At 36.6% G+C, this 27581-nt stretch overlaps 2 protein-coding genes and 1 non-coding gene across 3 annotated transcripts; 1 reads left to right on the forward strand and 2 right to left on the reverse strand.

The window, feature by feature from the left end:
• Positions 1-522: 522 nt before the first annotated feature.
• LOC119995539 lies at positions 523-5466 on the reverse strand. Its single transcript, XM_038842053.1, has 2 exons — positions 5374-5466; positions 523-2874 (listed from the first exon to the last, which is right to left on the reverse strand). Exons 1-2 carry the CDS (start codon positions 5464-5466, stop codon positions 523-525), a joined length of 2445 nt encoding a protein of 814 aa, XP_038697981.1.
• LOC119995727 lies at positions 2204-2310 on the forward strand. The gene has a single exon (XR_005467689.1). It is a non-coding gene; the product is annotated as a small nucleolar RNA R71 (small nucleolar RNA).
• An 11844-nt stretch (positions 5467-17310) lies between the features above and the next one.
• Positions 17311-23764, reverse strand: LOC119986172 (eukaryotic translation initiation factor 3 subunit I-like). Its single transcript, XM_038830731.1, has 8 exons — positions 23435-23764; positions 22736-22951; positions 21556-21683; positions 20642-20761; positions 20409-20498; positions 19261-19347; positions 19097-19176; positions 17311-17604 (listed from the first exon to the last, which is right to left on the reverse strand). The coding sequence occupies exons 1-8, from the start codon at positions 23616-23618 to the stop codon at positions 17529-17531; spliced, it is 981 nt and encodes a 326-aa protein (XP_038686659.1). The 5' UTR covers positions 23619-23764; the 3' UTR covers positions 17311-17528.
• Positions 23765-27581: the final 3817 nt, after the last annotated feature.

Consider the following 27581-nt stretch of genomic DNA (forward strand, 5'->3'; position numbering starts at 1 on the left):
TCTCCAGCCCGTTTGCAAACGTTGAGGCACTAGTTCATTGTCCTTGTTCTTGACAACTGTTATTCCAGATCGTTTGGGCACAACTTGTACAGGACTCACCCATTTACTGTCAGAGATAGGGTATATCATACCGGCATCAAGAAGTTTGAGAACTTCTTTCTTTACCACTTCCATCATAGGAGGGTTCAATCGACGTTGGGATTCTCTTGTAGGTTTTGATCCTTCCTCAAGAAGTATTCTATGCATGCATGTGGTTGGGCTTATGCCCTTGATATCTGCTATACTCCAGCCAATTGCTGTTTTATGCTCTCTGAGAACTCGAATCAGCTTATCTTTATCCTCTACCGAAAGGTTAGCTTGTACCCGTGGCAAAGCTTCAAGGGCAGCCACCGAAGTCTCCAATTCTTCACACCAAATAGCTTCTTGGTTGGTCATTGTGATGGCTGATTGTTGGCATGGTAATAAACCCAATTCCAGCACAGTTTTTAAAGAGTCATCACCCATGCTTGTATTGAATGTATCCTACACCAAATAATCAAAAGTATCAATGGAAAAACAAGATTGATCATCACAAGGATACCTCATTGCTTCGAAAATTCTAAAGCCAATTTTTTCTCCTTGAATTTCCATGGACAAGGTTCCTTCATAGACATCAATCTTGGTACGCGCAGTTCTCATGAAGGGCCGGCCAAGTATGAGGGGTAAGGAGACCGGCATAACAGCTTCTTCCATCTCCAACACAAAGAAGTCGGCCGGAAAGATCAATTCATTCACACGTACCAAAACATCTTCCAACAAACCTCTTGGTCGTCTAAGTGATCTATCCGCAAGTTGAATAGCCACACTAGTCTCTTGGAGCTCACCTAGATCAAGTGCTTCATAAACAGAAAAAGGCATTAAATTTATAGAAGCACCTAAATCAAGTAAGGCTTTTTCAAACCTTTTTTCACCGATGGTACACGGTATGGTAAAGCTTCCATGGTCTTTCAATTTGAGAGGTAGTTTACGTTGGAGCACAGCTGACACCTCCTCACTCAGAGCTACTGTTTCATGTTCTTCAAATCTCCTCTTGTTAGTGCAAAGCTCCTTAAGAAATTTCGCATACTTGGGAATCTGTTTTATAGCATCCAAGAGAGGGATGTTTACTTGGACCTTACGAAAGGTATCCAAGATATCTTTATCGTGTTGCTCCTTCTTGGTTTTCATGAACCTGCGAGGGAAAGGAATGGGCACAGTATACGAATTTGAAGCATTGGTTACCTGATGGTCGGTTATTTGCTTCTCCTCAATATTTTTTTCCATCTCCTTTTGCCCAAGAATTGTGTCCCTTTTGTCCTCCTCCTCTACCACATCATTCTTTCCTTTGTTATTCAACATTGGCTTGTCCAGAATGTGCTTTCCACTCCTCAAAGTCACAGCTGCTGCTTGTTTAGGGTTTACTCCTTTAGGATTAATTTCGGTTTGGCTAGGGAGTTTACCCGGTTCCCTTTGAGAAAGAACAGTCACAACTTGACTCATTTGTCTCTCAAGGTTCTCTATAGCCTTATCTTGCTTTTGGAAACGACTATCTGCTTTCTGTATAAAGGAATTAGTGCTATCAACCATAGTCATAACCAAATCTTCAAGTGACTTACCAGGTGCACGTTGCAAAGGTGCTGGAGGATTCATAGCTCGAGCTATCTGTCCTTGGCTCGAGCCTTGAGGTGCAGTAATTGCTTGTTGGACATTGTCATTGTTACTCCATCTTAAGTTTGGATGGTCATGCCAACCCGGATTATAAGTATTGGAGTAAGGGTTATACCTTGACCTTTGTGCCGCATAGTTAGCTTGCTCCAGCTCTGTAGAATACATGTGACAAGTTTCAGTTGTATGATCAATATTGAAACATTTAGCACATACCTCACTTTGAGTAGCTTGTCTTATTGGGAGTATGGTCTTCATTAGCATGTCTAATTTATTTTCAATAGCTGTTATTTGTGAGGAAGATCCATCTCGAACATTTACTTCATAAACACTCCTACTCCTTGATCCTTGCCTTCCTCCAGTAGAGAATTGCTGAGAATTTTCACTTAAAGTCTCAAATATTTGAAAAGCCTCATTACTTGTTTTATTCATGAAAGCTCCCCCACATGCTGAGTCCACTAAGACTTTGTTGGCATCGTTCAAGCCTTCATAAAAGGATTGAGCTTGGTCATCTTTGGAAAAACCATGATGAGGACACTTGCGAAGCAACTCATTGAAATGCACCCATGCTTCATGAAAAGAATCTCCATCTTTCTGCTGGAAGGCATTTATCTCCTTTCTCAATTGCCTTGTTTTCTGAGCAGGGAAATACTTTGTGATGAACTTGGTAGCCAGCTGATCCCATGTGGTAATAGATCCTGCTGGCAAGGAATTTAACCACCACTTAGCATCATCCTTTAGAGAAAAGGGAAAAAGAATTAACCTGAGTCCCTCGGCATTTAGGTGTTGGATGTTCTGTGTCCTACACAGATCATAGAATTCCCGAAGGTGCATGTTCGGATCCTCCATCGACTTTCCATAAAAGTGTGGTACAGAATTGATCAATTGAGGAGATATGCTATATGTAGATGCCGTAGTGGGAGTAAAGGCAATGCATGACGGCTGAGCTAGATTTGTAGGGACAAAAAAAGCCTTGAGTGGTTTCTCCTCTTCAGCCATTGCGTTATCCTCAAAAATATGCTGCTCTTCCTCTTCGTCCGAACTAGATCGTGGCAATAGTGGTAGTGACTGAGAGGATGTGAATTCCGTAATTCGGCGTTGGGCTGCTTCTTTACGGTGTAGACGAGCAGTGCGTTCAATCTCTGGATTGTAAACAAGGTCCTTTCCTTGAGAACTTCGAGTGTGCATACACTGAAAAGAGAAACAAAAAGAAAATCAATTTGCAATTAAATAAAACAATCCCCGGCGACACGGCGCCAAAAATTGTTCAGCTATTTTCGAACACCAAAATAGGTGCTGAAAAATAACTCAATTTAATCCTTGCAACTTAAGAAAAACATTGTTGAGTACAGTGAGAAGCAAGGGTATCTCCCGCAGAGGATTGGAATGTAATTGCAAGTCAAATCTAATTGTGATTCGAGCTAAACAGTATTGTGACTCGAGCTACACGACTAACTTAGAATAATCAATAAGAAGTAGGAAACGTTTTTGATTCTTATAAGAGAAATAGTCAAGGGAAAGCTATCCACCACTAACAATCATGTACTGCTGCAATCTTCAACTGTAATTCTTGATTCACGAATGACGATGTTTAAGATAAAACAATGGCATGTTGATTTTATCTTATTGCTTTCTCTTAATTAGTATGTCAAGTGCATGGCATGTACTCCTTAACTTAGTTCTTAAGATGCAATCTAGAATGGCATGTTCATAGATTCAACACTCAAGAATCATTAAGCACAAAGAAAGCAAACATCACTAAATTCACAAGATGTGGCATGCATCTTACATAACCTAGAAATCGATTCACATGAATATGAGCTATCTTATTCATTGGCTACTTGAGACTTTATGAAGATATGGGCGATCAATCATATTGTCCTAGCAATAGAATTCTAAGACATGCATCTAAGCGTGCACTCAAAGAAACATATCTCAGATTTCATCAACAAGTAATATAGTGAAAAGATTTTCATTCGATATCAAGAAATAAGATTAAAGATTAACGAAGCATCAATACAATCATGTTCGGGCTTTAACCAGCCCCTTAACTGAAGGAAAACTAGCCACTCATCATCTGTTTTGAACACTAAAACACAAAAGAGAAAGAGACAACCAAGTAGTAGATCTCCGCTTGCTTGCTGCCGATTTCACCTTCTCTTTGCGTCCTCCGTTCGTTCTTTCCTCCGTCCGTCTATTCTTTGAGGACTTTTACATCCCTTTTATAGTTTCACAATAGGGCACGACTGAGACTTTTGAGACAAAATAGGAATTAAGTCCAATTACCATAAGGAAGTGATTCTCCTAATTGATACAGAACTCGACTTTCGATGCACTTCTCCTTATGGAAACTGAACTTAATTGATTGAGAGAGTTGTCATTGACTTCTAACACATGATTCGAGTGCCCCGTAATCTCCCAAGATTTGTTCCTTGTCTTGAGTACCAAGAATGGTAACTTGAGGTATCAAATCTTCTAATTTCGTATATAATTTCTGCACTGAACCACTGATGCTAAAACTGATGCAACTTCCTCTAGGGAACTCCAAATCACGAACCGTAAAATTCTATGGAAACTAGACTTCTAGATCTTTCCAACGGTATATCACTTGTTGTCCAATTCCTCCTGAGCACGTCCAGTTTATTCCGTGAAATTGACGAATCTGTTTAGGAACCTGACTTGGCTTCAAAATTGTGAACATATTCATCTTTTCTTATTTCACCATATTTTTGCCTCTTTAGCTCTCAATCACCATTAGGGACGTATTCCTTCAAAACTTACACAAAACACATCAAAACAACCAATTTCACAAAGGAAACTAGTGCAAAGTATAGGAATAAGGGATGTAAAATGTGCATAAATATGTGTTATCAACGATCCTTGTAACCGTGCGAATGAGCCAATTTCAATGAAAGTGTTGTGTTCAGAGTTTCAATGTAACACCCCGACCCGGAATGCGTTACTTTTGGTACTATCTAAATCAAACCCTAATAAATTCAATCATCACACCACCGAAAATTTTCACAGCACTTCCCCATATTACGGAGGATGTCAACATGGGGTAAACAAGCAGCAAAATCACCAATATATTCACAACCTAGACAGGGCCTCCGCCATCTAACAATTCATGTCAAAATTTAAATTCTCAATTCTAAGCAGGGCCTCAGGCCACCTAACAGTCACACATAATTTCTCCACACAACAACATATATAATCAACATCCAGCACAAATAGCAATCCAGCAAACATAAGAAATCGTCAGAACACGAAGTCCACAAACCCAGTTCGGGAGTCCCGATCACACGGAGTACCCTCCCTACCGTCCATCCCCCAATCAAGAATAGGGATATCACACAACGTCTCAACTAAGAAATATAGATACGACCAAATAGTAATAACATAAATCAAGTTTAGAACTATTTATTCCTATCACTCCCCAGGGGTCCATCAATGTCACTCTCCCTCCTCCTGATCCGCGACCCTGGTACCGGAGTTAGACTCACCTGCGATGAGAGAATAGGAGAAAGAAAAGGGTGAGCGAAAGGCCCAGTAGGGAATCATAAAGAGTAAGTGAATAATATAAGGCTGAAATATTAAAGAAATGCATAAATGCAACAATATGATAGCTAACATCATGTACACCAAACACAAGTAGATAACCATACCATACGAGATCCTAACATGGCCCACCGGCATCCCTACACATCGGGACCCTAACAGCCCAACGGCATCATCGCATGGTGTTTTAAGCACATATGGTATCCTGATCCGGCCCACCGACATTCCCGTAATCATGGGAACCCTGAACAGCCCAACGACATTCCACATTTCACACCAATCACAACTAGGAGATATGCGGGTCCATACCCGACATCTTCCATGCAATTACAATGCATGTCCAACATGGTTATGCAATAGGGTAAACCTACAACCTACATATATACATATACTACTACATGATGCATGTTCAAGAGTAATTCATGCTCAATGGAAGATTGAACACGTAAGGTATGCAATATAATTCAAATCATACAATAAAGATATCACAAAGTGGGGTTATTCTCCTTTAGGCACAAATAAAGGCGAGAACTCATCATAATGAATAATGGGGAAGAATAAATGTTCTCAATAGGAAGACATATTCGAAGAGAATAACAAAGAGTGAAATTTCCCTACCTCGCACTCCAAAAATTAGCTATGTAACTCAATACTGAACCTTGACTTTTCCCGGCCTCAACCAACCTATTATTCGATAAACCCATCGTCCAATCAATATACAAATAACTTCAATTGCACATATCTAACACAAATTAATCCAATAAATCAAGAACTCATTACCTTCTCTTACCCAAAACTCCCCAAATTCTTGAACTTCACCTACTCAAGCTTGCTACTCCAATCAACAATAGAATCTAGCAATACAACCATAAACAAGTCTAAATCAACCTATTAGATCACTAATTTCATCTAATTTAAAGATTTTCCCCCAAATCTACAAAACCCATAAAACCCTAAAATCCCAAATCACCCAATCTTTAAATACTAGCTTTTAGGTTTAAGAAAACTAACCAAGGTTGTAGAAACAAGTAGAGGGAAGGGATTCAAGCTACCTTTAGGCCTCAAATGATGTGGGAACCCATGGATTTGAGTTTGGGTTCAAACCTTGAAAGATTAGAACAAAGAGAGGGATTAAGAATATGTAAGCTAGAGAGAGAAGTTAAAAATCCAACTTGAAACAACTTGAAAGAGGATAATCTTACCTTGGTTGATGATCTTAGATTGATGGGAGGGAGGAAATTTGAGAGAAAATGAGGTTTAGAGTTTGTTTTGGTCGGTTATTTTGAAAGAATCGCGAAAATGGGTGTTTAAAACAAATTCTCGAGTGCAGATTTTTTGGAGGTGTCAGGACACCTCTGCCTAAAAACGCTCTGTTCCCATTTCTTCAGTAGCTGTTCGGACGGCTTTTAAAAACTGTCCGGACGGTTACCTCTGTAGTCAAAAATTTCAGTTTTAAAACTACTCGTACACCCCCCAAATCAGCCGGTATTAATTTCTAATGATTTTATATATATATACATACTCAAACGTGTTTGTCATACCTAATTTCTAAAAGAAATGAAGTTCGGGGTATTACATTCAATGACTTAATTTCTCAACAATTTCAATAACATAAGGCAAAGTGTTGTGGTCAGAGTTTCAATGACTCAATTTCTCTCAACAATAAACCAAGCTCTTGACAAAATAGATAAAACCCGAATGTACAATTTTCTGAGACCAAAATGGCATCAATCTGAGACCAAAAATACGGCCTGCAATAGGGTTAATACAACTCTGGAATCAATCTGAGACCAAAATGACATCAATACAGGCCTGCAATCCTAAAATACTAATATGAAACCAAAATGGATAGTCATTCCCCAGGTATTTACAGCCCATCAATACCAGTATCTCAATATTTTCAAAGTCACATATCAATATGAACATACAATACATAAAAGTAAAATTTTTAGGATCAAAACATCATCAGCTTATCCATCTTCCAATTGTGTCTTCCATGCATCCAATGTCCCATTATGTGAAGGCCTGCATCAAAAAACCAAAAAAAAACTGTAAATGTAAGTTCAGTTTATTATTTTCAAATAAATTTGAATTAAAAACCAAATATGTACCTAATTGTTCTTCAACAAAGGACAATTCCTCTTGTCATGTGATTGTCCAGCAAGGCTACCTTGCTGACTAGCTATTTCTTTATCCCCTTTGAGCCTCTTACCACAACCTTTTGCTTTTACTTGTTCGAGCTCATTGATGACACGTTCTGAAAGAGCAATGCTAGGTTTGCTAGAGCTCTGTCCCCTATCATTTTGAGTCATCGCATTTAAATTGCTTTCAAGAGACTTCAACGTGTTGAAGGCTAGCTTATATGTATCTTCCCTAACCACAGATGCCTCAACAATTTTCCATGCAAGCCCACGCAATGCATTGTGCTTTGTAACTACGTTAGTATCAAAAGTACCTTTTCCATTGTCGCTACCATAAGACAAGGTATTTAGATACTTTGCAGATTTTGTCCATCTATGCAATATATATACCTCAGGCAGAGGAGCGTGCACTTGCATCTTGGTGTTGAAAACAACAAATATGTGACGACATACGTAACCAAATGACTCAAATTTCCTACAAGTACATGCCAAACGATTTAGTGACTTGTTGTCCACTACTTCCACTACTTTTCTTCCACTTTTTTGGCTCCCATCAACACGCATAACATTGTAGAAGCACCTATTTTCTCCCTCATACTCAATAGTAACTATGTACGCCATGCCTTGATACATTTCCTCTTGGACTTCGTAAAATATGTTGTGTGTATAATTCAGCCATGGACTTCTCTATAGACGACATAGTCTTAGTAATTGGTTGTTCATTAATGTCTTTGTGGTCAAGATATAGCTCTTGGTGTCTTTGATGTTTTAGATCTCTAGCAAACCTAACCACAAAATCCATCAACGTATTTTTCTTCGAAACATAGGACTTGAAAAATACGTGACAACTTTCTACTCTTTGACTTGAAGACATTCCTGCAGAAAATGTGTCATTCATATCTACCCAAAAACAATGAGTAATCTTGTCATTAACATCCATGTTGATTGCAAAGTAAAAGTCTGGATTTTTTTCCTTTTCGGACTCAAAATACTCGTATAACATTTGTGCATCATGTCCAGCATACATTTGCACCTCATCTCGCTGATCATTGTAAAAATATTTTTCTATACTCCCCATATTCTCTATCCCTCCCGTATCTAACTCCACAATATTGATTTGTTTATGTATTGGCACATTTGCTACACTAAGTTGTTGTGTCAAGGCCTTCTTGGCAGGACACATGGAACGGTGCGACCGAAGCATATGAACTTTCCTAGGTGGTGTTAACACATGATTATGAGCCTCGTAAAATGTTGAAACAATGTAACATTGACTGAAATCTGACTTCACAAGAGATATCCTAGCATTACATCCTTCTCTGGTTAAACCTCGTTTCCTTTTAGGAACATAATCTTTCTCTACCTTCTCTCGAGACCCTCGTTTAAAGCAAACAAATTCCCTCTGATTATTTCTTTATTGCTAGTTTTTTAGAAGTCCACAGATGAGTACTAAATCCAGCTTCTCTTGCATATTAGTTATAAAAAGAAAGGGCTTCTTCCAATGATTCGAACTGTTGACCAATTTTTGGAACTTTTTCAAGGCTTACTTGTGGAACGAAGGTTAAATTATTTGACGAGGAGGAACTCATATCCATAGTAATGCCATCGATACCAACCCACAATTTTCTCCTACATTTGTCAAACAACAACCATGTTCAACCAAAAAATAATTACAACAATAAACAATACATTACTAAAGAAAAAGAAGTGTTGATTGAAAAACACAGTACAAGATTCATTTGCTCCTAATATTCATCTTATACCACATATTTGCCATTGGGTTACCTCAATGGCAAATAGCTCAAAACCAGGTGAAACAGAGAAGCTCGCCACTGACCTAAAGCGTAAAAATGCACAAAAAGAGAAGGTCGAGAGTGAGTATTAACTTATAGAAAAATAGAGAAGATTATGAACTTACAGAAGCTCTAAACCTTACCCAGTAAATTTAGAGATGTACTCGCGACGAATGTGCTGATGTGCACAAAAAAATATATGGGTAAGAGGCGTGCTTGAGGAGAAGACGCTGTCTATAATCATGACGGGTCACCTTGTGTGGATTTCGACAATTAGTGACTTAATGGTGTGATGAGTTTCATGAATTTTCCGGTGAAGGGAAATCACAAAGGGAGGAAGGGGGTAAAGAGTGAAAAAGATGGTGTACAGTAGGGTGTATCTTGCGGTTTTAGATCTCAGCCTTAAGATTGATCCAACGGTTGTCAAAGAAACCCACAAATTAGACCCTTATGAGAGAAAAGTTGTATATGTATATATCAATTCTCTCATGAGGTCTTAAAATGAAGTCTTAATTTTTAGGAATCAAAATATTTTTAAAACAAATTTAGAAAAAATATATTGTATTTTGATCGGTTTTACGAACCCAACAACATATTTTTTGTTCGAAACAAAAATCAAATTCAACATGAAAAATACGTGATAATCCATTTGACCAATTCCATTACCTTGGGCAAGTACAGACAATGACCAATTTCTTGCCTCCACCACCTGTGGGAACATTTCTTGCTCACATTTCTTGCTTTCCATCTTCAAGATATGAATCTCACTGCTATTGGCATGGATGATTCCACAATTTAGATATATAATGTCCATGTGCATGAGGTATGTTCGAGATTCATGTGTGCATAGTTTCAGAGAGATTGGCTATTTAGTTGCCATTGTATTCGTTCAGGTTAAGAGCAAACGTTAAGGCTAGGGATGGCAACGGGGCGGGACGGGGGCGGATAATGGCTGCCCAACCCCCGCCCCGCACCGCACCTCAATGGGAGCCCCCTGTCCCGCACATCGGGGGAACTTTTCCCCCCATCCCCGTCCCGTTATAATCCGTGGGTCTCCTCCCCGATCAAGGGCCACACAAATCCGCTCGACCCCGACCCGACCCGATTTAACATATACAAATAATGAAATAAACACCTAAAGTCCTCAATAAACATACAATCAAAATTACTATAATCCAAGCATCCAAAATAATCATCATACTACTTAATCCAAGTATCCAAAATAAACATATAATCAAAGTTACTATAATAATTCAAAGTCCAAACTACTTAATCCAAGCATCCAAAATAAACATCCAAGCAAAACTACCACAATCATCCAAAGTCCAAACTACTTAATCCAAGCATCTAAACTAAACATTCAAACAAAACTACTACAAATATCCAAGCATCCAAAATAAACTACTACAATCAAAGTTACATAATCCACGCATCCAAAATAAATAAGTTCAATACAATCAAAGTTACATCACCCAAAGTCTCAAACAACCAAAATAAATAAGTTCAAGTCTTCAAGACAATCAAATAACATCCACAAGCATAAAAAAATCAACCAAGCATGGTTACATCACTTGCTTCTCCTTCTTCATCATCACAATCATCAAGAATATTTTGAATTGTGCTTCCACCCTGATGTGAACATCGTTCGTGAATCCCACATTGGTGGATTCAGGTTCTAAGTTGCAGTATATAAGTGGGTCAATCCTAACACTAGTTAACCGATTTTCTAGTGGATAGTTAGGGCCTGCTTGTTGCTGGGCTTGGGCCTGGATTTACATCACATCCATTGGTAATTTTTTTGATGAAGAACCTAACACCAAAAATATATTGTAAAATAAGATAAACTCAAATAAATAACTTTCAACTAATTTACATATTAATTTTACATACCTCTATTTGTAGAAATTTCATTCCATAGCCAGTTTTGAGCATACATCAATGCCTCTACGGTTTTCGCATGAAGTTTACTACTGTGTGGACTCAACAATCGACCACTAGTGCTGAACGCAGACTCTGAAGCAACTGTAGAAATCGGAATGGCATGAATATCCCGTGCAATACATTGCAAAGTGGGATACTTGGGTCCATTAGTTTTCCACCAAGCTAGGATATCAAAATCATTAGACCGAGGCAATACATCATCCTCAAGATAGTGGTCCAGCTCCATTTTCACATTTTCAATTGTACCCTTTTTTCTGCTATTAACAAATTGGTCAAAACTTGCAAGAGAGTCTTTCTTGACCACATTTGTAATACCAGATGATGTTTCAGAAGAGTCACCAACCTTGTCTATATTTTGGGACCTATATTCACGCATCAAATCCTCACAAGTTCCCTTAATCATCCTAATATGATCTTCTGCCTCATCACCATAAATCATAGGAAAGTAGAATTCCAACAACATCATCTTATATCTAGGATCTAGGACAGTTGCAACACCCATGATCCCACTAATGACATTCCAATAACTATTAAATTTATCAAACATGTGAAATGTCATTTCCTTAATCACAACATTATGACTCAAACACCACTCCATCAATGCTATTTTAATCTCACAAACTTTTGGAAAATAAGAATTAGAAGTAGGATATGTGGTACCTGAGAACAATTTAGTCACATTGAAGAACAACTCTAGCTTCTTGCAAATATTTTCACAAAACCTCCCATTCTTCCTCTCTTGACATGCAGTCATAGGATGAGTCACGTTGTTTTAAGCGAAAGAAAACATTCTTGTACATTATAGTAGTAGACAACATTATATATGTGGAGTTCCAACAAGACTTACAATCAAGTACCAATTTTTTATCTCTTCCCATATGTAACTATAGTGCTGTCTCTTTAAATTTTTGTCTTCTCTTTGTTGATGCTGTCCAACAAACAAGGAAGATAAGATGTACCTTATCACTCGACTATGTAAAGTCCACGAGTCATCAATAAAATGTGTTGTTACAACTATAAATCCCCTTTTTCTGTTACTTGATGTCCACATATCAGTTGTTATGGCAACTCTACCTCGATTCTTATCTAATTTCTTCATCACCTTCTCTCTCTCATGCTCGTAGATATTGAAGATCTCCTTCTTTATTGTATTTCTACAAACCATCTTAAACATAGGTTGCAATGAAGCAACAAATCTTTTGAACCCAACATGCTCAACCATAGAAAGAGGATACTCATGCAAGATAATCATAATCGAGAGTTCCCTCTCTGCTACTTCTTGATCAAAGTGATAAGCAGTCAAACTCATTTTCTCATCTTCTTTATTTTGTTGATTCACCAAAATTTGTTGTCTCATATCTCGAATATCCTTGTACTTCCGCTTAGGGCATCTCTTATAATGATCATGTAGATGACTGGTCCCTATTCTACTTTCTCCAACAAGGTACTTAAAACAATATTGGCACTCCGCTTTAACTTTTCCATCGACTGTTTTTCTTGAAATGATTTTGGGTATACATAATTGACTTCAATTTTCTAGTACTCTCACTCTCTATAGCAGGAGCTTCAGACTCTTGTTGAGTATCCATAGGAGGAGGAGACTCTGACTGAGTCTCAGGAGATGGGATCACAGGAGATTGTGGATTCTCATTGATCGGTGGAAAAGATGGATAACCACTACCACTTTCATTATTTACATGAGAAGATGTTGTAGACATTTTCTTCACAATACCTACAATCAATTATTAAAAACATTAACACAAATATACAAATATAGTATATATATAAATGATCTCACACATTTAAACACAAGTATAGTATATATAATTATATATAAATGACTCTCAAAAGTTAGAAAATAAACAGCATGCCTCGCTAGTATATGTATAGATTCTCTGCCGTGTCATTTAATTGATCATTTATTTTGCACTATTGATCAATTAAAGAGTACACATCATGCTAACCTTGACAAATCAGGCTAGCAACATCAATCTTTTTAATACAACAGGAGGCTGAAACAAAAAGGAAATAAAGACAACACTCGTGTGTTGACACCATATACAGATATACAAACACTATCACAATGGCAAATCAGAATCCATGTACAAAATAAGATAATGACACAAAATTAATGACTTAGGTACAACAACAGTGCTCGAACAGATACGGTTGTGTGTTGACAATTGGAATAAACAAATGTGGCGCCGGAATCATGAAGAGAGATAAGATGAGTAGTTACCGGGAGCAGGGGACTTGCCGGAGGTAAGTGAATGAGTGAATGAGTGACTGATGCCCGGATGCCGTAAACCCGTGATCACTCTTTCTTGAAGCTGTAGCGGCAGTGGCGCGAGAGAGTAGAGACCGAGTGATGGGTTTAGCCGTTTAGGGTTCCTACTTCCTACTTCCTACTTCTTAGTCTCTTAGCCACTTAGGTGAGCTGGCAGTGGGGTTTGCCGGTTGGGACTTGGGGTATCAGGTATGGGTTTTTCATTTTTTAAAATGTTTTGAGTTAATTGAATTAATTCATAATTGGATTAATAATGACTTAATAAGATTTGATTTTTAATTTTAATAAATGAATTAATGACTTATGGTTCAGGGATTAGGGATTATTTATATTGGATTAAAATTAGTGTTTAGGGTTTAGGGTTTATTATATTGGATTAAAACTAGGGTTTAGACTTTAGGATTTAGTGCTTAGGTTTAGAATTTAGGGTTTATGGATTATTTAGTTCTTGGGGTTTAGGGATTATTTATATTGGATTAAAATATTAAAACTAGGATTTAGGGTTTAGGGTTTATGGATTATTTAGTGCTTAGGTTTAGGGTTTAGGGAATTAGGGTTCATGGATTATTTAGTGCTTATGGTCTAGGGATTATTTATATTGAATTAATTCTAGGGTTTAGGGTTTAGCGCTCAGGTTTAGGGTTTATGAATTAGTTAGTGCTTAGGTTTAGGGGTTTAGGGTTCATGGATTATTTAGTGCTTAGCGTTTAGGGATTATTTATATTGGATTAAAACTAAGCATTCAAGTCTCTATTTTAACATTATTAGTTTATTACTATATTAGAATGTGTTAAAATCAAGTCAATTTAAGTTAGACCATATTTAATTTAAGATTTAGGGTTATGTTTTTATCAATATTATTCAATAATCAATCTAATTAAGAGTGTAGGAGTATTGTAATATTATGTTTAGGTTTTTAGGGTTTTAATGTTTAAGTACTTAGGTTTAAGACTTACCAAATAAGTTTAGGGGTTACTTTGATTTTGATAATAATGTCAAATTAATATATGTTTAGATAAACAAATATTTATCTATATATATTATAAAAGAAATCTTATATATATATAATGTACATAAACAACATCTATTGCGCGATAGGTCGGGTCGGAGCAGGTGGCATACCCGCCCCTCCCCCGCGCGGGTTGAAATACTTTGCCCCCGTCTCCACCCCGCACAAGTCTCGGATCGGGAAAAATCCGTACGGATCAGGGTGGGTCGATGCGGGTCGGGCACGAATTGCCATCCCTAGTTAAGGCCACTCTCAAAGAACAACAAGCCTCGCCTTCTCTTATGTATTGAATGTGCTAGTTTCATTAGGAGCAGATGCTCAGGTGATAAGTTTATATTTCCGTATTTGTTGACAAACATTTGCTCTTTGGCTTTATTATTCTCATATAGTTGTAACTTGTAACTAGGTTACTGCATTTATTTAACATCTTTCAAATGTCATTGCCAAAAATTTCCCCGAGGCGCTGTCCTTGGAAACCCACAAGAGTTTTGGGGCGGATAAGAGTGATATCGTTTTAATATTAGCCTATCACAACATAACTTCTTGGCTCCGCCTTTGAATTTATGAATTCAGATGTAGTAGCCAAAAACTTGTCGAACCCACTTTGCAGTCAACACAAAGTTCAGTAAACATATCCGGTCAAAGCAAACCAAAGTTGGGGATGACAGGGGGCTGTTGTAACTTTTACAACAACCCCAACTGTAGTATTATTTTATGGCCGTGTTTGATGAATCATTTTGGGCAATAAATGGTTTACCATCACCAAACAACAATTTCATGTACCAAAAATCGAGGCATTTTTTTAACAGTATATGATCTTTTCCGAAATTGTCTCATTTTAACAATTTTGAGAAACTTTGAAACCATTTTTCATTTATGCCCTCGATTTTCTATGCTTCTCTCACCTCTCCAATGAAGCAGCTTTTCATCTCGTACTGCGCGAACTCTCTGACAATGGCTGATCATTGAAGAGTAACAAGATGAAAGATAGCATTGAAAAGTGGAGAGATTTGGGCATACTTTTTTTATTTCTTTTTTAATATAAAAAAGCAAGCTATATAAGGAAAATAAAATACGTATTTTTAAAAATATTTAATATTATTTAGTAAATGTACGAATTTATTTGTATAACGTATGAATTTATTAATATTATAAATATTTTCCAAATTATTTTAATATGTTACAACTTATATATATAATACTCTTGCACGTGATTTACACAACAATTTTAACACCATATATGCTATCAACAAAAGTACAATCAAACACCTACCAACATTTTAAGAACCATATCTGTTACCATTTATTACCACTATTTATTATCTACAATAAATACAATATATGTTACTGTCAAAATTGTCTACCAAACGCACCCTATGGCTCAATTTTTTTAAAAAAATTTTTAATTATATTTATATTTTGATCGGTTTACGAATTTAGTAGTGTATTTTTTGTTCGAAACAAAAATCAAAATCAAATAATAAGTACATGACAATTTTGGATCATTGATTATAAATCTAAAATATTACATACATTTTTAATATTTAATTTGATTTTATTTCAAACAAAAAATATATCATTAAATTCATAAAACCGATAAAAATATAAATGTGTATTTAGTCGAGGCATTTTTTCATATTTCATTTATATATGAATGTTTTGTATACGTAGTAATTTTGGATACTAATATACACTTTATGTGTGAGTATATATATACACACAATTTATTATTACATCCAAAATAAACTAATCACAACTAGACTAACAAAGCTAGACATTTTATTAATATAGGTAGTAGTGCATGGACATATCCAAATACCAACTAATACATTTTACACTGAGCTCTGTTGTAAAAATAATTATAACAAAGCCCAGCACCCAAAGTTGGGTCACTACTCACCTATGTCCAATCTCGCGAAGTCCCGTACTCGCCAAGGTACAAACTGACGGAGCCTAGGTCCGCCAAGCTCAGTCCACTAGCAAAGCCTATGGCGACCAAGCCCACTCATTGGGCGACCAACGGGTATGAACTATACGTCTATACCCGCCTCACTGCCTCAGGTATAAATGCTCAACCTATTCTTGGTCTTGCTGTTCATGCACGTCCATACGCATGACCTTCCACCCCCATAATCGCTAAAACCTCCCCCATCACTATTTAATCACATGACTTGCCTGCCTTTCTCCTCTGTCTCGACCACCCTATGAGATCAATCATCATAGGCTATTGTCAACCCTTGTCCTGACCAACTAACTAAACACATCTCTGAACCTCACACGCCGAGATAGACACAACCTGTAACCGCCATCCGTCTACTCACTAATATCGATTCAGGCACAATCATTTTCTCAACGAATCACATTGCGCCGTGCTCTCTGACACGAGTCAACTGTAACTCCCACCTTCCCACGACTGCCCTACGACCTACATTGACATGTCGCCTCCGCTACAACAAATTACCATTGTACTTGCCCTTTTGTTTCTGCGATCAACAACTTACCACAGATAGCATACCAATACAACTTCAGTTTTAGAGAGTGAAAGGGTTGCAACTATGGACCCCTGTGATTTTTATTGACCACAAGTGTGAATCTCTCTCTTCTCTCCTATAACAATCCGCCAGGAACGCAAAACACTTTCGATAATCAGATTCTTCTCCTTCTGCACCCACAACCGCCCTACCATGATCAAAATTATCTTCCCCGACTTTCGACTTTCCAGGGCCCAAGTTAATGTTAAAGGTTCACGGTATGGTTAGCATTTATTTATTTTGGTTAATGGTTCTGCATTAATAGGACCACGGTTTTGTTCCATCAATGTGTCCTAGAGAATTCAATCATTCTATACGAAATTTTGGATGGGATTGTTACTTTAAAAAGCCACCAATACAAGAAGTGTTTTTTGCTCGTTAATGCAGATCCAATTCAGACTTCGTCCGAAATAATATTAAACGAAAATTGAAAATTTCTCATATCACATTTGAAAAAAAAAGAGAGGGTATTAACTGCATTTGTTTTTTTTTTCCAGAGAGCGCTACTCTTACAGGTAAACAAAAAATGTTCCTCGCCAATTACGAGAGAACCAATAACCTTTCAAAAGGGCGCTCCCTTAAAACCTATATCTTGATGTTAAAGTAATCCGGATCGAAGTGATGTAGCCTCACATAACCATCTTCACCTCCACTTGAGAAACTGTAATTTCGAAGAACAAAAAAAGAAGGGGAACTGGTCAAAATTATGAAACCCTAAACTACACAAAGCTTCAATTTGAAAGAAATTTTCCACCCTCAACAGGAAAAAAAAAATCTTAGCAAAACCAGAAAGGCATCTCCCTTGTGCATGAACTATGAAAATGTAAAAAATGGCAGCAACTATGATTTGGTTCACCAAATAGGAACTAGTGATTTACAAGACAGAACATTTGAAAAATTAAACCACATAAAAGGCATGCGAACTTAAAAACAGAACACACATTCTCGAAAACTAACATTCAATGACACTATAAAATAATGGGATTCCACTGCAAAACAGCTGTTCAAGTGCTCAGTGAAGCTAAAGACGAAGGATATAAGGGTAAAATTCACTGATCCCCCTATGTACTGCCAATTATCATTTTGCTACCTATCATTCAACTTCAGTCGCTGCGTCCACCAAGGTTTACCCCCCAAAAACGGGTTCAGGAAATACTTGCTGAACTATGGCCCTCACTCGGAGGATCTGCTAACAGCTTGAGGTGGTAAAGGGAGACAACAAAACCACAAAGTTCCAAAAATATATTTGCTAGCTCAAAATTCTAATCCATCCCACAAGAAATATCAGTTAACCCAAGCACAGAATATTTGGGCATTCAACATATCAGTCAGCCCTTGCTCTTCACAAAAAGAGTGAGATTCAAATTTTTAAATCACTTGATGTTCAAACACACCATGTATACCCAATGGCCACGAATTTCTGACTTCATAAATTGCTTCAAGGAAGTTGTCCTTCGTGAGCATCTATTTAGCTTTCTAGTTGTATGTTAATAATATAAGCAGGTGATAAACAAAATGCAAGGAATGTTATATGCATAATTTTATTGCTGAACAAGAAATTAAAAGGTCATATTAATGAATTTGACGATTTCAAAGGGTACAACAGCAGATTTCTTTCTGAAAATTATAGAGCAGCAGATGTCATAAGGCCAATGCACGGCAAGAAATCAAAGACCAACACTTAAAAAGTTCCACCATAAATGGAAATACGCCAAGATAAATGTATTAAAAGAAAACTATACCACCCACATAAAAAGGTTCTAACGTTGGACCAACAAGAACTTGCGGTAAAAGCAGATAACAACCAACCCGACTGATGTGAACAAGAACAACAGAGCTTAAATAATTTTTCACCTTGACAACTAAACAAATTTTTTTATATAGATTAAATTCAATGTATCACCTCAAAGGTTATCTGTCAAATTCAATCTCTAATATAATTGAAAAAAAAAAAAGATTCAACATAGTCTGTAAAGAGAATCTCTCAACTTAAATGGATACACTTTCTAAAGATAATAAGTTAATAACCACCAACGAGATGTGATATAAACTGAACTTTCATGAAAAATAGATGAAGGACGACATTCTATTATGAAATGGCACAGCCAATAATCAATTTATGATTCATAAGCTGTAATATATTAAAATCCTACCTCCTCCCATCCGGATTGAAAGCCAAAGCATTTATGGGTCCAAAATGTCCCTTCACACCACCAATTTCCCCTTGAAGAATCTGAACATGCAAAAGTCAAAACGCAAAATAGATTGAAGAAACTTCATAGCCACAAAACATACAAAAGCATCAACTACAATTTACCTTATCATAAAATTTAGCCTCAAACTTTCCAGCACGATGGTCAGTGGTTGTAACAGCTGATGCATCCTGACCACCTCCAAGAACCACCTGGATAGAAAAAAGGCCCGTATCAGTCTTAATTTTTAAACAACAAAATACTGAAGGTCAAGAAAAAAAAAATGTAGCATCATGAGAAACCAGTAATAATAATCAAACGTACCATCTATTCATTTATCTACATTGGACTAAACCATCTAGCAATCTATCACAACCAAGTTGCACCATTTGTTTAAAAAATAACTACTAGCACAGACCTTTCATAATTCAAATACACAAACTAAGAATGTCTAAATGACCATTGAAGCAAAACTCATTGTACAAACAGTCAATTCAGCAAAGGATTAGGAACTTAAAAAATGTAGACCTCATAAACTGCTAGAGCTAGAAGTAAAAGACCGTTTAATGAGGCTGAGCATTCATACGAAGAGAAGATAATTTAAGGAGTTGAACTGATCCAACCTCAGCTGAGTATTACGCATGCAAACATTCATCTAAGGCCCTAATTTATAGACCATATTATACAACGATGAGTGGCTAGACTTATATCTGAACAATTGAAAATACGATAATTTCTATTCCATTACAACAGTTTTTAAACCTCATGCCAATATAAATAAATGGTAATATATTAACGGCTACACCTATTCACATACCCAACCAAGCATGGTTAACCAATACCTCTTAATCTGTTCTCTTAATATTTACTCAACAATTGCTAGTCCTACAATATTCCATCACATTCTATTAAACTCAGATGTCTGCACCCATAGCTGATCACAAGGAATAATGCGACTACAAAAATTATTTTCTTCTTGTAAAGCACTTGAAACATAAACAAAAAATCACACTTGATATCTAATTTTCCATTAAATTTAAGCCCTTCAAATACTCTTTAAGAGCTCAGTCATGGTCATCTTAGAAAGACCTCCAAAAAACCAAAAACCGGTGGGGGACGCACTGCCACCTCTCTATGTAAAATAGATGGGAAAAGTACAAATGAGAATGTAAATGAAACTTTAATGCATCTTCAGTCATATGTAATTTGAGAAAGAAAGATGAGCAAGAATCCAATACAAAAGTTGAATAATTGAAAATTCAATATTACATACATGATCAAGAAGAGGTGACATTGCAACAGCATTCACAGGGCGTTCAGTCACATAGGTCTTGATAAGAGTCAATGTTCTGGCATCCCAAAGCTATAACAATTGAAGAAAAAGAAAACAGACATGTCAAAGAGAGATAATCCAGAATTTTTAGGGGAAGACCTATTAATTTCAAAAATGGCGGGAAACACACATACACACTCACTCACACGGAGAGAAGGGGAGGGGTATCATACCTTAGCAGATTTATCCAGAGAACCAGTTAGAAAGTGAGAACCATCGGCAGATTTCATAAGTGATGTCACCGTCTTTTTATGGCCAGTTTCCTTATCTGATTCTTTAAGCAAGTTGCCAGTCTGCCCCATAATAGAGAAGGAAAAAGTTTACACGCAAGTTTCTGGAATTAATAACACGATTGAGAATGAACATAAAAAGTGATCAATGGAATATTCAAAACTCATATTTTAGAATATTCAAAGCTGATAGTAATAATATCTAATATTTTCATTCAAAGCTGATAGTAACAATATCTAAAACTTAAAATTTGAGCAAGAAATATGTATATATTAAATTAATATAAATGTCAAAGGGACAAGGACTGCAGACCAAACAGGAAAAAGATAAAGCATGCAAATTGGAGTCAATCCAAGGCTTAATAAGCCAAAAAACAAAAGTAGCAGAACCAAATTTCTCTTTTTGGAATGTAAAAATTATTTATTAGAGGAGCACCAAGGGGGTGCAACCAAGAAACAGAGGGAGACAACAGAAGACCAAGCCACCAATATTAAAAAGTGGCTAGATCAATGTTCTCCAAGACATAATTACATAAATCTGCATCCAGAGCTTAACCATAATAAGCCAGCTGTCAATAAAAAGGTAAACAAAAGACTTGATGGAAAAACCAATGTTAGCTAAAAGATATAGGCGAGCATGTCGCCTAGTGATAGAGTTCCAGTGTGCAACCTAGAGGTAACAAGTTCAATTCCTGAAAACAGCTTTTTCACATACTACGTGGGGATGTGTACATCTTGAGTCCTTGACATCCCAACCCCGCCCACTGCCAGAACCTCGTGCACAAGTGTTGTTTACCTTTAATGGTAGCTAAAAGATAAATTTGGTGCAAAAATATGCACATAAAATATCCACTAACCTCAGTATCCCAAATACGGACAATAGCGTCTTCTCCGGCACTTATAATAGTCTTGTTCAATGGCCCCCAAACAGCTCGGTTAATTCTTCCTTGAGGGCCTTGGATGGTTAAGACAGATTCAGCAGTCTCTGCAAAAGTAAATTGAAAATGCTACAACTGGCTGAAGCTGAACAAAAAACTTTCTTGAATAAACAACATAATTACACAGTAGAACCCCAAATTCTGAGAATGTGCATGCAACAGAGGAATTGTAAATATTGCTCTACTGTGCTGCATAACCAGTTAACCACCCCTACCCCAAAAAAAAAAAAAAAAAAAAAAAAACTGAAGTGGGAAAGGAAAAAAAAAACATTGGTTTCGAATAATCAGAACCTTCAATGCCTTTAAGTTTTGCATTATCTTTGAGGGGAAGAGGCATTTTGCTGAAATCATTCTATTCTATTTTAAAAAAGATTCCTGGTTTCAAAACACTTGCCTATTTTTAGATATCATAGAGAGAAATTTATAGTTCTCCGTAAACCTTTTTTATTAACTGAAATAACATCTCATATTAAACATAATAACTCTCCTTCAACCCCACCCCCTTGCCAGAAAAAGAGAATCAATATTTTTTTCATTTAACAACATTGTTTTATGAAAAAGGAAAAGCTCATAATAATCATTCACTGCTTTCCTCTGTAAAACATAACTTCCTTGCAGCTCCCCTCCCTTTTCCAAACACAACCTCTCCACTATAATGAAAAATTGTAACTATGATTTAGGGAAATTGGCTGCATAACAAACCAGCATTAAAGTTTCCAAGTCAGGGAAAAAAGAAACTGCAAAAAAGAGAGGTCAAATTTCAAAATTAAGAACCACAATAGAGACATGGTTCAGTGGGAGACGTGTCAATATTAACAAATCAATGTAATCTAACTTTCTAGTAGCAGTTATGATAAGCACTAACATGCAAACTACTAGTCGCAGTGAAATCATATTGTTTGCAAGAGAAAAAAATATATAACAAACTTTTAAAAACATAATCCATGAAAACAACATCTTTGCTTTCTTTTTAATCAAAGGCCATCACTGAACCTAGTTCTCCACTGAACTGGACAGTCAAAAACAAGAAGAAAAAAAATCATGCTGAATTAGCTGATCATTAATCTATTCGAAACAACTGATAATCTGATATGCTTACGTTCATCGACATCTCTTGCAATGCGCTTAACATGAATGGCAGAAGTCAATCCCATAAAGGGATCAGTGGTGATCACAGCATGCTTATCGCCAACGGAAAAGTCCACAGCCCTAGCTGGTGATTCAAATTTGAATGTAAATAATTGCTGTCCTGTTTGAACATTCCACAGCTTTGCAGTCTGATCCGCACTCCCAGTAATAAGTCGCGTTGAATCTCCTGCAATTTTATTAATTCAAAAATAGATAAGAATCCCAAAAGAATGTTATCAAACAAGGAAAAAAAATCAAACAAGAAACAGATAAAAATTTTACAGGAAAAAGAAAAGAAGCCATACTTTGTCCCAAGAAAAAAATTTCAGTTTATAAGGAAATTTTAAACATCAAACTTCACATGCTAAGCCCTTTACCAAGTCAAGCTAAGTTATGAGCCCATTTCAATCGTTTAAGTCAGCAATCTTAAGTTCCACTATGTTAGCTTCTTTCACGTACAGAGATTAATTATCACGATTCACACAGATTGAGGCATCAATGCAACGGTTCAGATTAGCTTTATTTCAGTTTTGCGTATATAGTTAAAAGTTTATTGTCTATAATTTTCTTAGCAAGAATTGTTTTTCATTCAGCTCTATATCCTCGATTAGAAGAACGTATAAAAAGAAGAGATGCAAAGAAGAGAAGAGGCGTAGAAGACAAAACTAACTTGAGACATCGCAACACCAAACGGCGCCATTATGGCCGCGATAGGTGCCGAGGCGCTCGCCGTTGTCGGCGAACCAGACAGTGGGGTCGTGATCCTTTGCACAGGAGAATAGAAGATCTCCGTCTCTGTTGTACTTTAGGAACGTTAATGGCCTTTCATGGCCCTTCATCAATATCGGCCTCATTCTTCCTTCTCTTGATTGCCGTTCTCTCTTGAAGGTGAGAGATTTCGACTGTAGGGAGTTAAGGTTTTTTTTAAAAAAAACTCACTTGCAGATGGAGCTGTGAATTTTGATGAGGACTATTTGCATCTCTAGTTAACTAAATACATCCTAAAGTCTAAAAAAAAAAAAAAAAACTCAATCTAACAATACCACTATTGACCCTATCAAATTCCCCCAATTTCTTTCCTTTCTCCCGTTCTCTTTTTCCTTCTCTCCTTCTCCTCCTTCTCAGATCTCAGCCTATCTGCTTCTCTCCTCCTTCTTCCTTTACCATAGCAGAGGATCTTCAAAAAAACCCAGATGGAAGATCCATAACAGCATTTGGAATCTTCAATAAAGGAAAAAAAAGTCCAAAGAATTTCTTGGGAGGGAGAAGAAAGTCGAGTGATTAAAGAAAGATGGTGTGGATGGTAAATTAGGAGAAGGGGAATAGAAGTCAATTATGGGGAAGAGCGTTTCTGTGCTGGGTTTGCCTTATGTTGGCCACTCCCAAGATACCACTATCCTCTGAGTACCACCTGTTCGCTGATATGCACAACTTCTTTCAGTCTTTGGTATGCCATTTCTTCTTCTCTCTTTAGATAGACTCTGATTTAGGGTTTTGATGAAGAAGATGAAAGAGTTTTTTTGAAAAATAACTGTCGGTAATAAATAATTTTTAAATCTAATCATTTTTTTCAAAACACTTAAATATAATCTTTTTGACAAAGGAAAAGAGATTCATATCGTTTCATGTCTTTTTATGCATTATTTCTCACTTAAACCCCAAAAATGGGTTTCCCTCCCAAAAACACTCCTCTCCCTCTACGAAACCACTTTCTCTCTCCTTCAAACCCAGTAAAACCGCCCCTGTATACCTCTTTCATTCAAAATTTGTCACAGATCTAGTGAAATCCATAAGTCAAAGCTCAAATCTTCAAGGTTGACTCAAATCTTCAAGGTTGAAGTATAGGGACGTCTAAGCTCCATAAGCTGCCATAGCGACGTCGTCGAAGATGCAAACAAGCATAAAGTCGGCAATGCAATCTCCGTATTCGTTCCCCTAGAACATATAAGTGCTCACCGTGGTCGCTAAGTGTCCAACCCTTCGTCTCCTACTTCATCGAGTCTGCATTTTACCGTACAACATCTTGTGCTCAAAAATCTTGTCATTTAAGTCGAGAAGGAAGATAGCACCAAACTAAGATTAGTGTAGTGCATTTTATGAGTTAATATACCAGTACAAATATTTCGTTGATAAATGATTTTTCGTTGATGTGAGACAAATTTTTCGTTGGTTACTTCATTAGTTTTCGTTTAACTCAAGCAATTTTTCGTTGATAAAACATTTATATGGTTGATAATATCACGATTTCAATGAAGTGGGTTTCTCACCCAACAACTTTAACCATGGCTAGATGTATAGCGCAGAAGATAGTTCGACCAATCGTAAATGGCAGAAAGTTTACACTTACACTTCACCATTCTGTTAGTGTAATAAAAACACCAGTAAATATATTTCGCTGTTAAACTTGTGTATTTTCGTTGCTAAACGGGTATATTTTGGTTGCTAAACGTGTGTAATCTCGTTGCTAAATGTTTGTATTGTCGTTGATATCAACAGCTTTTTTAGTTGATAACTGTTTTACTTTTCTTATATCATACCAATTGCAGGTGTTTCGTTGATAACTGTTTTACTTTTCGTTGTTAAACGTGTATAATTTATGCCTGTTTCGTCGACAAATTGCATGTTTTTGGTTTTTAATATTTCAGATGCAAGTTTTGGTTGATAACCCTGTTACTTTTTGTTGAATTTTTTGATTAAATACTCACTTATTTTGTGATTCAGAAATGGAAGAGGTTAGCATATTGGTTCGTTATTGTGGGTCTTGGGAAAAGGTTGGTCTCAGTTATGCATATAAGGGTGGGAAGAGTAAGGGCATGATCACTCCAAATGACATTTCCTACAACCAATTATTGGATATGGTGTACGAATTGACCAATATCGATTGTCGGACACATAACATCCAATTGAAGTATATTTTCAATGTCCATGGTCCAGCTGAACCTGTTGAGATTGAAGGTGACAGGGATGTTCTTTTTTTGTACGATGCAACAGCGACAAGAACATACCTGGGACATCTCTATGCATTTCAAACACTGATAGAGAGGTATATGATGAATGATGATCGATATGATATTGCAGATATAGAATTGTTTGATGAACCTGACATAGTTGGATTGAGCCGGAACATTGATGATCGTAACGAACCTGAGATAAATATATCAGAAGTTAACGCCAATGATCATACAACTGCCCAGGAAAATTTTTCTTCTGAGGGTAATGCTGGATTTGCCAGTTCTAATTCAATTGGTGCGTCACAAAGCTGTGGTAATATGATCTCACCTGTTGTACATGATGATTCATATGCTGTTTTGAAAGTCGGAGAAATATTTCCAGACAAAAAGAGCTTGTTTAAAAAGCTATGCATGCATGCGCTTCATTTGCACTTCGAATTCAAAGTGACAAAATCGACAAAAACTCTTTTTGTTGTTCGATGCAAAGTAAGTGAATGCAAGTGGTGGTTTCGAGCAACAAGAGTTGATGACACTTGTTTTTTCGTCATAAAGGTATATCGTGACGAACATTTGTCTTCTTCTTGTTTTGAATTTCATGAAGCTCGTCAAGCAACAGGTTGGGTTGTGGGGGAATGCATTAAGTCTACATATGAGGGGTTAGTTGAATTTATAGACCAAATGACATTGTCAAGGATTTTCAGAGAGTGCATGGAGTTTCAATCACTTATGGGAAAGCTTGGAGGGCTAGAGAAAGTGCCCTACATTCATTACATGGTACGTCAGAACAATCTTTTGCTGAACTTCCTTCTTTTTTTGCACAATTGGAATCAAACAATCCAGGAACGGTTACACATATTGAGTTGGATTCTATCAATCGATTCAAATACTGTTTCATGGCCATTGGACCATCATTAAGAGGTTTTCGTACTTGTATAAGACCTGTAATTTGTGTTGATGGAACTCATTTGAAAGGTAAGTATCTTGGAACATTATTTGTTGCCACATGTTTGGATGGAATCAACCAGGTTTATCCTTTGGCTTTTGGAGTAGGGGATTCAGAAAATGATGATGCGTGGACATGTTTCTTTGAAAAATTGAATGGAGCTATTGGAAGCATGGATTCACTTGTTTTTATATCGGACAGGAATGCAAGTATTGAAAAAAGTATCCGGAGAGTTTTCATGAGGCCATACATGGTGTTTGCATGTATCACCTTGGTCAGAATTTGAAGTCTAAAAAGTTTAGTGATTCCGTCATCCCTGTATTCTACAAGGCAGCAAAGTCATACAATAAGGTGGAGTTTCACCATATCATGAATCAAATACGCAGATTCAATGCAGGTAATGTTTTCAAGTATTTAAGTGAAGCTGGTTTTGAGAAATGGTCTAGGGCTTATTTTCCTGGACAACGGTATAACATCATGACAACAAATATTGCTGAATGCTTAAATGGAATATTGAGGGATGCTCGAACTTTACCTATTACGAAGTTGATGGATCATCTGTAATCTTTATTACAACGATGGTTTCATGAGAGACGATCAATAGCTCTTGAAATGAAAGGTGAACTGACTGACTATTACGATAAAGTTGTAGAAGAAAGAAGGAATAGGTGTTTAAAGTAATTTAATTCTCGTTGATAACCTTGAGAAATTTCGTTGATGATTTATTTATTTCGTTTAGAATTTAGTTATTTTGGTTGATAAAACTTTGAGAATTTTCGTTGATGATTTAAACATTTCGTTTAGAATTTTGTTGTTCTAGTGGATAAAATGTATCGTTGATAACTTTGATGATTTTGGTTGATGATTTATATATTTCATTGAGAATTTTGTTATTTTCGTTGACTAAATGTTTCGTTGATAAA

Source organism: Tripterygium wilfordii, chromosome 3, assembly GCF_013401445.1.
Source record: "Tripterygium wilfordii isolate XIE 37 chromosome 3, ASM1340144v1, whole genome shotgun sequence".
Classification (NCBI taxonomy): Eukaryota; Viridiplantae; Streptophyta; class Magnoliopsida; order Celastrales; family Celastraceae; genus Tripterygium; species Tripterygium wilfordii.